Here is a 14,238-nt window from a genome sequence, read left to right on the forward strand (position 1 = left end):
TATGAATAAAGAAATAACCCACAGGAGTTGTATTCAACTAGGTTCCACTCAGAAATTAATGGCCCCAAGCTAGCCATGCCCATGGATTTCAGTGGGTCTACTCAGAGCATGACTGGCACTGGATGTAAACACAAACACACCCCGCTGCCCAAGAAGAAAGCAAGACAATAATCCTAAAGATCAAGAAAAGATCAGCTCGGCTCCATCTGTTGACCGGGGAAGGAGCAATTGCAGGGACCTGGGATCTCCTCTGCTCACTTCCCTGTTAGCATGTACATTCAGCTCCAACCAACAAGATTCCCTGGGACTGCAAACTCTGGGCCCATGCATCAGCCAGAGGTCTAAAGGCTGCTAAGTTCATGCTACAATTCACTTGACAGAAACAGGGATTTAAATCTTGTACATAAATAAATAAACAAACGACACGAAAAGGCAAGTCACGCCAAATTCCAAAGCAGCAGACTAGGGGACAAAAAGGCACACCAGCCAGAAATGCCCTAACTGGTTCCCCAAAGGCTGAAATGGAGCAGGGCTTTTCACAAGATGGGTGCCACCCCCTAAAAAGCTCTGCTTCTTCAACATGGCGCCCTCCTGACGCCTTGGACTGCAGCTTCCATCAGCGCATGCTGGTTGGGACCTGGGGGAGGGTGTTTTTGTGACTCCATGATTTTTCTTCGAAGGTGGCACCTGAAGCAAGCTTTCTCCTGTTGAGTCTTAACCTGTGGTGGGAAACCTACTTGTTTTTAAAGAAATGTACAGGAGATGAAAGGAGTTCCCTTAAAGACAGCTGAGGCCCTCCAAATCCATGTTCCAACACTGGCTCCCACTCTTCTTTTAATTAGGGTTTCCCAGCCCTCGGACACCTTCTCCCCACAGTGACCATTTCCCCTACACCAATTCCACCTCCTCCCCTCCCCAAATAAAAAAGCCGGCCCTCACCTCCCAATGCACAGAGTAGGTGAAAAGCAGCTTGTTCTCCTTCGTGGGGTCGATCTCTTGAGGAGCGGAGTTGGCAGCTTCAGGCAAGACACAGGCACCCTTTTCGTCAGCTTTCAGATCTAGGGGGCAAAAAACCCTCACGCGTCAGAAGAAGCAGCCTGACTCCAAAGACCCAGGCCCTATACAAGCTTGGGGTCCCCTCACCCCCAACTAGCCTCGTGTGGCAATCCTCTGGCTGCGCTGCCCCACATGTTCCTCCGGTTGCACAAACACATACAGAGGAATGTAGGAAGCTCCCCTTACAGTAAGACCATTGGTCCATCTTGCTCAGTATTGTCTACTGGCAGTGGCTCTCCAGAATTTCAGACACAGACTGTCTCCCAACCCTGCTAGAGATGCTGAGGAATGATGCTCTGCCACTGAGCTATGGCCCTGAGCTACGTATCCCTACCATGTTCCTGCTGCAAAAGCAACGCATGAAACAGTTTTTCATGGAGTCAGACCTTTGATCCCGTCATACCAGAGATGGAAGCCTATGCACCCACTTCCCATGGTGCTAGAGGACTCCCATCAGCTGCACACCCAGTGTAGCCAATGGCCAGGGGCTAGGGAAACTGGAGTCCCAACAATTTATGGTTCCCCACCCTTCACCTGCACTGGCCGGCAGTGACTCTGCAAAACGTGCAGGTCCCCTTCTAAGCGATTTCTGTGAAATGAGCAAGGCTGGCTGCACCTGCCTGCCCATGGGTTTTTTTTGCCAATGAGTGAAGTCGGAGCTGTGATTGATAAGAGAGTTGTTTTGAGTAGCAGGCAACAGGAATCCCTGGTGTCCCAAACAGCTCCTGTTTCCCGATCCCATTCAGTGCACTTTTCCTGCTTTGTGGGTCCACGACTACAGCCAGCCAGAGAGAACATGCAAGAAACCCTCAAGCATAGCTGTCAACTTTTCCCTTTTTTTAAGGGAAATTCCCTTATTCTGAATAGGATTCCTTGCAAGAAAAGGGAAAAGTTGACAGCTATGCCCTCAATATTGAACAAGAGCTGCTCCCTCCCTCCCATACCTCACCCCAAACACATCATACAATGGGATCTCCTCTCCCACATGTACTTTCTTCTCCAAAATGTCCCTCTTAATTCAAGTCCAGAGCTTGGGCCTCCCTGTCAACACAAAGCCCTTGCTCTCTTCTCTTACCAGCAAGCTTAATGCTCTGTGGAACGACCTCAAAGCGGACCACCCTGTAGGTGGGCTCTTGGTTCTCTTCCACATCCTCTCTGTGGTAGTAAAGGATGAAGGAGAGGTGGTTGTGCAGGTAGAACTAGAACAGATGGGATATCAAGAGAGATGTTAGAAGCCCTGGAGGAAGAAAATACAAATTAATTGGGGTGATGTGCACTATCTCTCCAAGTGGTTTGCAGGCTCAGAGGTCTCCTTCGTGTGTTGCACTTCTCCTCAAACTCTTCATGATAAGGGAGTACAGATTAGAAGCTACAGTCATACCTCGGGTTAAATATGCTTCAGGTTTAGTGTTTTCAGGTTGCGTTCCGTGGTGACCCGGAAGTAACGGAACAGGTTACTTCCGGGTTTTGCCTCTGGCACATGTGCAGACGCTCAAAATGACGTCACACGCATGTGCAGAAGCAGCAAATTGCGACCCGTGCACGAGCAGGTTGCGTTCTGCTCAGGATGCGAACGGGGCTCCGGAACGGATCCCGTTCACATCCAGAGGTACCACTGTACATCAAACTACAGACTCACAACCTGCCCTGGGGGTGGGTTCCAGGGATTGTGTGTAAAGCTGTTATCACACATAGCCAGAACCACCCCTACCGTTCCAGTGCCAACACACTGAGTGAGCCTTGCCCACCATGCAAGGCGGAGAGCATTTAAGCTTTCTGACTTGCTTATGAGGCTCTGGGAGGCGCCTGCTAGGTCTCATGCAAGAGCCTCCCAGAGCCCCAAAAGCAAGCCAGAGAGCTTAAAAGTGCTTTCCGCAGCAGGAAAACCCAGCATGGAAAATCCATCTTGTGTGCATTTAATTTGTGCATTCGCAGCTGGCTAGCCGCCCAGCGTGTTAAGCTGTGATTGTGCAAGTTAAATAACCCATTTAGGATGCTGCCCCCGGCAGAAGATAATTCAGAATTTGGAAATTAGAATAAATTGCCCATATCAAACCATTGGGCTAATATTTATTTGGCTCTCAAAATCCAGGCTTCCTCTTTTGTATGGGGCGTAACAGGCTGCAAGCCTGTCAGCATTTGGCTTTTTAAAATCCCCGTACAGCACGGAAATCTTTGTACAGCACAGAAGGAAAAACTTTAGGTGCCTGACAAATAAACAGTAATTCTCAGATCTCACACATTTACCAGCCTATGTGTCACCTGATCTCCAGAGGGCAGGAAGGAGAGGGCAGGCTTAGTGTCCAGGCAGCTCGAATACTTTGGCAGATTTCCATACTCAGATTTCCATACAACATTCACAGCAAAGTTCAAAGGCCTATGGTTGGTACATTCAATATTACAATGCAAAATAAAGTGTGCTTTAAAGGGAGCTGCTGTGGTCTCTGCTTTATTTTACACAACAACTGAAACAGGTGCCTACAAGTAAAATTCAGAGGGTCCGTGCTGTTGTGGCACCCCTGAACCATCCCCTCCCTTCTCCAGGCAAAAGCACAGGTTGGAGGATGGATGGCGGCTAACAGATTGAGGTTGAATCCTGACAAGACAGAAGTACTGTTTTTGGGGGACAGGAGGTGGGCAGGTGTGGAGGACTCCCTGGTCCTGAATGGGGTAACTGTGCCCCTGAAAGACCAGGTGCACAGCCTGGGAGTCATTTTGGACTCACAGCTGTCCATGGAGGCGCAGGTCAGTTCTGTCTCCAGGGCGGCTGTCTACCAGCTCCACCTGGCATGCTGGCTGAGACCCAAGCTCTAGTTAACTCCCGCTTGGATTACTGCGATGCGCTCTACGTGGGGCTACCTTTGAAGGTGACCCGGAAACTACAACTAATCTAGAATGTGGCAGCTAGACTGGTGATTGGGAGTAGCCAATGAGACCACATAACACCGGTCTTGAAAGATCTACATTGGCTCCCAGTACGTTTCCGAGCACAATTCAAAGTGTTGGTGCTGTCCTTTAAAGCCCTAAACGGCCTCGGTCCAGTATACCTGAAGGAGTGGCTCCACCCCCATCTCTCTGCCTGGACACTGAGGTCCAGCGCCGAGGGCCTTCTGGCGGTTCCCTCGCTGCGAGAAGCCAAGTTACAGGGAACCAGGCAGAGGGCCTTCCCGGTAGTGGCACCCGCTCTGTGGAACGCCCTCCCACCAGATGTCAAAGAGAAGAACAACTACCAGACTTTTAGAAGACATCTGAAGGCAGCCCTGTTTAGGGAAGCTTTTAATGTTTAACAGACCACTGTATTTTAATACTTTGTTGGAAGCCGCCCAGAGTGGCTGGGTTTAAATAATAATAAATAATAATAATCCTCACCTTGCGGCTGTCCATGAACCCGAGCCGATAGCCATGCTCAAACTGTATGTCTTTCTCCTTGTTCTTCTCTTCCTCCTCGCGGTTCGAGTAGAATTCCAGCCGCGTGGCCACAGGCAGGTTGTCGGCGATGCTGCAAAGATAAGCCCTCGAGTCAGAGCTACTTGCCCACTGCTGCCACCCAGAGGGCCCCTCCTTGACTCGCCATAAGCAAGGAGGACTCCCACTGAGTTGCTCTGTCTCATGCTCAGAGGACAGAGACTCACAGATGGACATAGTATTCCTCCTGGATCCGTTCGGCGATCAGCTTGCTCGCTTCCTTGGTCAGGGTTACAGGCTTGCTGGGGGATTCGCACAAGACCTCGCACTTCTTCTCAACGTTCATGAAAACCTGGAATGGCGTGTTGACGATCCGGTCCCCTCTAAGGACCTCACCTGCAAATGAAAGGCAGGCAGGGAGAATGGGAATGAGAGCTCACAGCAGTGAGTGGCAGAACAAACCCCTAGCCTTCAAACTTTGGCATCTCCTGCTGTTAACATCTCAAGCTGACAGCTGGAACAGACTCTACTGGGCAAGATTAGGAGCCAGGAGCCTCTGGCCTTCCAAAAGTTTTTGGATTTCAATGACTCCCATCAGCCACAGTCACCTTGGTTAATGGTCATGGGAGTTGCCCTCCAGCAACTTCAGGAAAGACACAGGTTCCCCATCGCTCTTCTAGATGGGCCAATGGTCCGATTCAGGACAAGGCAGCTTTAGAGGTTAAATAATCCAAACACACCAGTGGTTCCCAAAGGGGATGGGACCACCCCTGCGGGGGGGGGGGATTACCTGGGGGTGGCACTAAGAGGCAAGTGGGTAGCAGGAGGGCGCTGGGGGTGTAAATGGCAATCGTATTTTGAATAGCTGGTATCACCGAATCCAGTTCACTGCTATTGTTGAATTAACTCAGATAAATAGTTTCAACTGGATTTGGAATAAATGTGAAATTAATTTTGAATTTTATAGTGTTATTATCTTCCTTAGCGGGTCATGCAAACGGCCATTCTGAATAATGCTTTTCCCAGGATAGAGGGCACTGGGATCACTTTACGGAACCAAGGGGCGGTGGCCCAAAACAGTTTGGGAACCACTGGAATATACCATCCGTGATATTGGGAGGACCATGTGCTTACTTTATTCTTCTTTACCAGGCAATCTGGGTGGAACTGGCACCTCATCCCTCACTTTAGAAACTACCAGTTTCCCTAGAGAGATCCACCCCGCATGATTAAAGCATTCCACGCAAGGAGAGTGAAAGAGCGTCAGCCCAAATGAATAACTGGTTGCCCACTGCATTCTAGAGTACAGGCAATAGTAAAGCAAGGGGAGACTGCAATATGCTGGAGCCAGGGCCTTGGGGAAAGGGCTGGAATGGTTGCCCCCACTTCATGTACACAGTGCACGGATCCTGCAGTCAACCACAAACACCAAAGTATGCAAAGAAAAGTGGTGGACTCTGTGCCCTTACCTAGATTTTCAGCTTTATATGTGACTGTCTGAGGATGGCAGAAAGGTAAGGAGTAATATTCATAAGGTAGCTGTGTTCGTGAACTGGTGAGCTTCACAGCCTGGAAAAACAAGGGGATTATCAGATTCATTGTTCCAGCTCTACCAAGAGGGAAGGAAGTTCCCTAGTTTCCACCTTTACAACTGGACCAGTTGTACCCCTTCCACGGAGATAAATTATGTAACACAGAGGAAACATACAACACAGGATATGGCCATCGAGACACCAGGGCTTGGCCGCGTAAAAATGTTTTTATGCTCTGCAGGACTTGCCAAACCTTGCTGGCATCGGTGTGGAAGCTTACATGGCAAGATAAAGCCCACAGCTTTAGTAAAAAAACAAAAACAAAGAGGCCACGGAAGGTTTGAGCCTATGTGTGACCCGCCCCCAAGAGGCTGCAAACAACCCCAGAACCATGTATTAATGTTCTTGGAGAACTTAACTTCCTGTAGTACTTGATCCTACCCACACCCCTCAAAAATGCTGAGGCACAGACAGAGGAAACCACTGTGGTTTTCAGTTTGCTATAGCTGCAAGGAAAACATTACGGGAATGGAACCTACAATTCTTTAAAAGGATTCACAGGGCATTCAGCATTTCTACAACACTTTAGAACAGACTTCAACATTTTCAGGTTTGGGATGCAGTTTTACTGCAACATGATTCCCAGTTTTTGTTTTTTTAAAGTAAATGTCCCTTTGCCCTTTCCCTTGCACTCTCTCTTTTGCCAGGCATATCTACACAGACTTTAGAGGAAGGGAAATCAGCGTGGTGGCCCTTTGGATGTTGTGGGACTCCAATTCCCATCAGCCCCAACCACCATGGCGAATGGTCAGGGATGATGGGAGTCAACTCTCCCCTGATCAGCTGTATCCCCACACCACAAACAGGCTTGGGGGATCAGACCTTGCAGCACCACGAAGAGACTTTGAAGGCCCACATGCACCCGTGGGTGCCATGTTAGCAGCTCATGTTGTAGGGCGTGAGAGATGTATTCCTCTCATGGGTGTCTGAAAGCCACGGCTCAAGAAAACATTGCTTGCGAATGCTGTCACTACTTTGCAATACGCTCTCAGCTCCTTCAAGGCTCCCACCAGGGTTCACAAATGGCCCAACCGAACTGTCAAATATTGCTGGCTGATCATGTATTGTTTGATCGTGGTCATAGGTACCTTTTCTCCTTACAATTCCATTAGCGAGCCCTTTCCTAAGGGCAGCTTGCTCGCTAGCCCTACAGCGGCTGGGGTCAACTGAGATGCACAGCAGACGCTCCTCCTGCTGGCTAGAGCTACAAGCATCTCCAAACTGGAAGTCAACCCTCACTCATTAGACGGCATCAAGCCAGTCTCACAGACACTCAGCCCAACGCGAGAGCAGAAGGATGTTATGAGACACACCTCACTGGGCAACTTTGGGAGGAAAGACAGGATATAAATGTAATAAAAATAAAATAATAAGTAATAATAAACCTTTGTATTCCACTCTGAGCTCTTATGGGGGAAGGAAAGTACAAAACGTTTAATGTAATCATTCATCCTTTTTTAAGGGGATTATTACTGTTTCACAAATACAGCTAACTAATGGTATTCCAGGTTGGCATAAGTACCACTGTTAATTATTTTCTCTCTCTCTCTCTCTCTCTCTCTCTCTCTCTCTCTCTCACACACACACACACACACACACACTTGGTGTGTGTACAGTCATACCTCGGGTTATAGCCGCTTCAGGTTGCGTTTTTTCGGGTTGTGGACCGCCAAAACCTGGAAGTACCGGAATGGGTTACTTCTGGGTTTCGGCAGTCACGCATGCGCAGAAGCGCTAAATCGTACTTTGCACATGCACAGAAGCACCGAATCGCAACCCACGTGTGTGCAGACGCGGGCTGCGAACGCTGCAGGTTGCGAATGTACATCCCGCACGGATCACGTTTGCAACCCGAGCGTCCACTGTATTCAAATGGTCAACCACATCACCAACCTACCTTTATTTCTACAGGATCCTTTTGGTGGAAGTTGATGGGTGCCACCCCCGGCACGTAGAAACTGCTCACCCCATGGCACAAGAGCAGTAGCACCACTGGACACGTGAGCTTCTCCTGCAACGAGAAAGGAGATTTTGTCTCCATAGCCAAAGGCATTCAGGGAGATGCAAGCAATTCCCAACACTGGTTGGCTGTTTGTTTGCTTTTAAGTCTGAACACAAAACTGAGCCACAAAGCTGGCTCAGTAATTTCGGGCAAATCCGCAAGAACTGCAGAAGTCGCAGACAGAGGGGGAACCAAGAGTGATACCTAATCTATTTGCTGCTACTAAAACCCCGAAAGACTTGTTTCTTTAAAAGAAAGAGGGAATTCTAGCTGAGAAACAGAGACCAATCATGAGGCCTCACGCAGAAGGCAACAAATCTAAGCCTATCAGGTGTAGGCCAGGTCAGGAAGCTGGACCCTGTCTTACTGGAGACAGAAAACTTCCCATTCTCGAGGAAAGAGAAACCCTTAAGAAATGCAGGGTATCGAAGTCAGTGCGTAGCTCTCTCATCCACCACTACTCTCTCTGCCTTCTTTCCAATAAGAATGCAACTCTCGAGTTTAGGGGGGCAGCAATCCAGTCCACCCATTTCAATATCCTTTATTTATTCAAATTATACATTCATCCATCATTAAAATCACTAGAATTCTCTAGTTTACAAGACAAAAAGCAAGTAGTATTTAAAAGTGCAGTAACTGAAAAAAGATCAGTAAAAAATTAGAACAAAACATATTTTCAGCTCAGCTGCAAAGCATACTCGAGGACCAATAACGCAGTTAATTTAAGAAGCCCTGGGTTTGTTTTAAAATGCCTAGGCAATAAAAAGATGCTGAAAAGACCATGCAGAGGGCACCAGGTGAGCCTCTCTGGGTAGGCTATTCCATAAGTGGGGTGCCACCACTGAGAAGGCCTCCTCTCTAGGATCCACTTGCTGAACTTCCTCTGACAACAGCAAGTCCCGTATCTCATGTGTTGGGCAACCAGCTGAGGTTCGGGAGAAATGGCCTCGTGGGCCTAAGCAGGCCTTTAGGGTAGAGATTCCCCACTGCTGCCTTAAACCTCCTTCCCCGAGTACTTTCTCTCTCATACACACTTGCGGAATGACTATTACTTATAACTGCGAGCTAAAGCAGAGAAAGAACCATGTGATTATGTGTCATTGGACTACAGCATTTCACACACACACACTTTCCAACATTTTGTTCACCCACTTGCAGGCTCAAATGGTACAGCAGGCTTCCTCAACCTCGGCCCTCCAGATGTTTTTGGCCTACAACTCCCATGATCCCTAGCTAGCAGGACCAGTGGTCAGGGATGATGGGAATTGTAGTCTCAAAATATGTGGAGGGCCGAGATTGAGGAAGCCTGTAGTACAGCAACAAATCCATCACATAGATCAACATCTCAAACTACAGACTTTAAAGCAAGGTAGACGAAACCAATGGCCACATTCCCCTGTGGGCAACTTTCAAGGGGCTATGAGACAGGGTGGGCTTTTGCCTTTGTACAGTTGGCTGGATTCCAGCCACACAAAAGTTAAAAGCTTCTGGGCACACAAACATCTCACCTGCAACAGGTAAGAGGCATCATCACAGGTCCAACTGAAGGGTCTCATCCGAAGAAAGGGTTTGTGGCCTACAAGTCCACTAAGGCCTTTGTTTCCAACTCCTGCTTCTAAGTGACACACCACCAACCCATTCTTACAAAAGTCAATTTCTTCACAATTTCAACTCCAGGATGACTAGGAGAGGAGAGACCCAGATGACTGATCTAGTACCGTATTTTTCGCTCCATAGGACGCACTTTTTCCCCTCCAAAAATGAAGGGGAAATGTGTGTGCGTCCTATGGAGCGAATGCAGGCTTTCGCTGAAGCCTGGAGAGCGAGAGGCATCGGTGCGCACCGACCCCTCTCGCTCTCCAGGCTTCAGGAAGCTATCCGCAAGCCTTGCAAGCCCGGTGGGAGTTCCCACGGGCTCACAAGGCTTGCAGGCAGCAGCCTGCAGCCCCGGCGAGCGTCCGCAAGCCTTGCGCGCCCGGCAGGAGGTCCCGTCCAGCGCGCAAGGCTTGGGGCTGCAGCCTGTCGCCCGAAGCACGGGGAGCCCTCCGGAGGGCTCCCCGTGCTTCGGGCGAGTGTCTGCAAGCCTTGCGCGCCCGGCAGGAGGTCCCGCCGAGCGCGCAAGGCTTGGGGCTGCAGCCTGTCGCCCGAAGCACGGGGAGCCCTCCGGAGGGCTCCCCGTGCTTCGGGCGAGTGTCTGCAAGCCTTGCGCGCCCGGCAGGAGGTCCCGCCGAGCGCGCAAGGCTTGGGGCTGCAGCCTGTCGCCCGAAGCACGGGGAGCCCTCCGGAGGGCTCCCCGTGCTTCGGGCGAGTGTCTGCAAGCCTCGCGCGCCCGGTGGGAGGTCCCGCCGAGCGCGAGGCTTGGGGCGGTAGCCTGCAGCCCGAAGCACGCGAGGCTTGGGGCGGCAGCCGCGGCGGGGGGGGTAATTTTTTTTATTCATTTCCCCCCCCCAAAAAAACGAGGTGCGTCCTATGGGCCGGTGCGTCCTATAGAACGAAAAATACGGTAACTAATTCCTCTAATACAAAGAAGGCACAGTTGACATGTATCCGTAAACAACATGACTCTCATCTTCAGACATTGCACTAGAGAACGGTCGCTCAGCTACCCTCACAGATCTGGACACAAGTGAGCCCAGATATTGGCCACCCCATCCAGATGGAACAATGGGGGAAACTGTGGAAACAAGACATAAGATTCACTGCCTGTTATACAATAAGAGAAAATCTCATGAAGATGGTGTACAGGTGGTACATGACTCCCACTAAACTAGCTAAGATCTATAAATTAAAATCTAACACTTGCTGGAGGTGCAATATGGTAGAAGGAACGATGTATCATGTATGGTGGGGATGTGAAAATAATAATAATTCTGGAGTACTATACATGAAGAACTGAAAAAGATGTTCAAAACATCATTTGAAAAAAAACAAACCCCAGAAGCGTTTCTATTAGTTATCTTATCAAGAGATATCCCTAACTACAAGAAAAAAGTGTTTTTATATGCCACAGCTGCAGCCAGAATACTAATAGCTAAAAATTGGAAAGGGGATATAGTCCCATCAAAAGCGGATTGGCAAAATAAGGTATGTGAATTCGTAAAATTGGCCAGAATGACAACAGCTATTAGATATCAATCAAATCAGAAATTTAGGAAAGAATGGGAATGTGTGAAAGAATATATGACAAAACATTGCCCCGAAACAAAACCATTGATATGCATTGATTACATTTCGTACAGCTAAAATATGGATAGATATTTTATGGATAAAAATAAAAACAATATTCACAACACAATAGAAGCTGTAATGTGGTGGAGATAGGTCACAAGGATAAGAAAAAGGAATACACACACACACACAGTATTGAAAACAGTTATAATTTGAATGTATTGTAAAGAGTGTTAAAAATGTGCAACTGAATGAAACTAAATAAAAAAGTACTTAAAGACATACTGACACATCAAGTGGTGCACTGTGCGCACGCGCGCACACACACACACACACACACACAGTCTTGAAAAGCAGCAGAGGATAGACAGCAACTCCTGCCCAAAACTTTAGAAATCAAAACCAAGCAAGAATCGCAAAATACCCTTTTTACAAAACACACTGGCAGCCACTTCTATAAATCAACTACAACCGTAACTGAGAAGGGCAGGAGCTTAGTGGTAAAGCACTGGCCTTGCATGCAGAAGATGCCTGGTTCAATTCTCAGCATCTTCAGGTAGGGCTGGGAATAGTTCCCTGCCTGAAACCCTGGAGAACCACTACTGCCAGTCAGTGTAGGAAATACTGAGCTAGATGAACCACCAGTCTGACTCCGTTTCCTGTGTTCTTCTTATGTTCCTAACGAACCAGCCTATCTATTACCAGGGTCAGCAACCTTTCTAGGCCACACTTGGGTGGTTGAGCAAGTGTCAGAATTAAGGAGCTCTTCAGCAAGTGTGAGAAACAGCTGCATTTGAAGCAGAAGTAAGCTCTTGCTTAAGTCACATTCATTCAACAGAATGTGAGGCAAAGTTGTTCACTGATTGTGTCCAACGTAAATGCAGGGCTCAAAACAAAAACAGGGTTCAAAAATTATATATATATAAAAAATTGAAGACAAAGGGGAGGCAGGGGAACAGCAGTGGAAGCAAGACAACAGAGGTGAGCCTTAGGTTGGTGCTGTAGAGCAGTCACTTGTTTTACGAATAACAGCCTAAAAGTCTCAACCATATATAGCATTTTTAGGCTATGTGTATTTTTAAAAATAAAATAAACCCGCGCTTCTCCAAAACCAGGACAGTTAAAAACTATGCAAACATCACAACTCAAGAAGCTAATGTAACTGGTAAGAAAATTTGAGGGTGTGGTAGGGAAGGAAGAGACGAGACTCAGGTACAGAGTAAGAATAATATAATTTCAGAGTTGGGAGAAGCCTCAAAGAGCATCTAGTCCAACTCCTGGCCCAGTACAAAAAATATTGCATCTACAGCCTCACTGACTGATGCCCAGCCTCTGTTTACATTTCCAGGAAGAGAGATCCACACCTACCCAAAGGTTCCACTGCCAAACAGTTTTTACTGTTTCATTTAACCTATATCTGCTCCCTCACAGTTTCCACATATTGTCCTGCTCTCTGAAGCAAAGGCAATCCTAGGCATGTTTACTGAGATGTACCGTAAGTTCCAATGGGGCTTTCTAAACTGTTGCGAAAACCGATGCACAGAATCTCCCTTGACAATTTCTCCTTGTGCTCACCTCCTCGTACCAAGTTCACAAAAGCTGGACACCAGTAAGCATTGTGCGGAGAAGGTGGGCAGAGGTAACTTAATGAAACTGGCAGGAGATTCAGGGCAGATAAAAGAGTGCCCTTTCACACTATGCATAGTTAATTTATAGCATCTGCTGTCACAAGGTGAGGAGATGGTCACAAGATCCTGGCTGGACTGGACTGGCTGCCAATTATTTTCCAGGCCCAACTAAAAGTGTTGGTTTTGACCTATAGAGCCTTAAACGGCTCAGGATAGCAATACCTCATGGAACGTCTCTCACAATATGAACCAACTTGGACCCTGAGCTCATCTTCTGAGACACTTCTCTGTGTGCCTCTTCCACAAGAGGTCTGGAGGGTGGCAACACAAGAATGGGTCTTTTCTGCAGTGGCTCTCCCTGGTGCCATCATTCCATATCTTTAGAGACGAGGTAGAAATGTTTCTCTGTAACCAGGCCTTTGGCTGATTAACCATTCTATGGCCTTTTAAATGTGTTTGTGAGCGTGGGGTTGTCACTTTTGTTTGCTTTATTATGTATTTTGTGTTCTCATTTTTTATTTTTATGTTGTGAATCGCCTGATGATCTTCAGATGAAGGGCAGTATAGAAATTCAGTAAATAATAAAAATAATAATGAATAATTTGGATGGCTTCAAAAGAGAATTAGGCATGTTCATGGAAATGGACAGACGGATCAACCAATCAGGAAACTCCATGCTCCAAGCAAATATATCACTGAGCTGCTGTCTTTCCCAAAGTATATGGCCAGCCTATGCGGTGAAAAGGGTGCTGGAGCTTCTGGCCTTGCATTAATAGGAATAAGGCCTCCTCTCCTCCTTCCCACAGAGATAATCCTCTGCAGAAAGGGAATGAGATAAGAACTCTCTATACCTTCTCACATCATCGCTGAGTATCATCCTCCTTGCAGAAACAACATGTTCTGCAAGTTAAGAGTACAGAAGACAAGCATCAGCACTAGAAAAACTGTGACACAAAACTGTTTGCCTTTAGACATGTGGACTCAACCTTGAGATCATCAAATGACCACAAGGTGCCCTGCCCAACAAAATTCCACTGCCGTGACTGAGCCCGTTAAGCTGCTCCAGCCTGTGTGATTCTTATCAAGTTTATGGCAGAGCTTTGGTGTGCAGTGCACCGAAACTCACTGCTTCTGGTTGTTAGCATACAGAAAAGGAAGTGATGCTACTCTCTGCCTCCAGGTGTGTTGCAAGAAAGCTCTGAATGCAAAAACAAGGTTGACAAAGGACACAAACTTTGTCTCGGGCTGTGCAAGGAGTCCCTGCAACATGGGATCCAGAACACAATCTCGATTCAGAGCAAATTCACCAGTAATTTTCCTCGAGACAGGAACACAATCTCAGGTTGGTTGGTCACCCACCCCCAACAACTTCCTGAAAGCTGGACCA

General features: G+C 47.8%; 1 protein-coding gene and 1 long non-coding RNA gene across 2 annotated transcripts in view; one reads left to right on the forward strand and one right to left on the reverse strand.

The window, feature by feature from the left end:
* LOC308480269 overlaps nucleotides 1–14,238 on the forward strand; it is a 182,441-nt gene that overhangs the window by 55,556 nt on the left and 112,647 nt on the right. The window lies entirely within an intron of this gene.
* The window catches only part of TM9SF4 (transmembrane 9 superfamily member 4), a 30,641-nt gene that overhangs the window by 14,963 nt on the left and 1,440 nt on the right, over nucleotides 1–14,238 (reverse strand). Inside the window, exons 2-7 of the mRNA XM_081011208.1 lie at nucleotides 7,951–8,064; nucleotides 5,931–6,030; nucleotides 4,689–4,857; nucleotides 4,426–4,555; nucleotides 2,132–2,255; nucleotides 940–1,058 (exon numbers count right to left, since the gene is read on the reverse strand). Of these exons, the coding sequence (XP_080867334.1) occupies nucleotides 940–1,058; nucleotides 2,132–2,255; nucleotides 4,426–4,555; nucleotides 4,689–4,857; nucleotides 5,931–6,030; nucleotides 7,951–8,064 (756 nt within the window). The remainder of the gene's footprint in view (nucleotides 1–939; nucleotides 1,059–2,131; nucleotides 2,256–4,425; nucleotides 4,556–4,688; nucleotides 4,858–5,930; nucleotides 6,031–7,950; nucleotides 8,065–14,238) is intronic.

This window comes from Podarcis pityusensis, assembly GCF_964106645.2.
Source record: "Podarcis pityusensis genome assembly, chromosome: 6".
NCBI lineage: Eukaryota > Metazoa > Chordata > Lepidosauria > Squamata > Lacertidae > Podarcis > Podarcis pityusensis.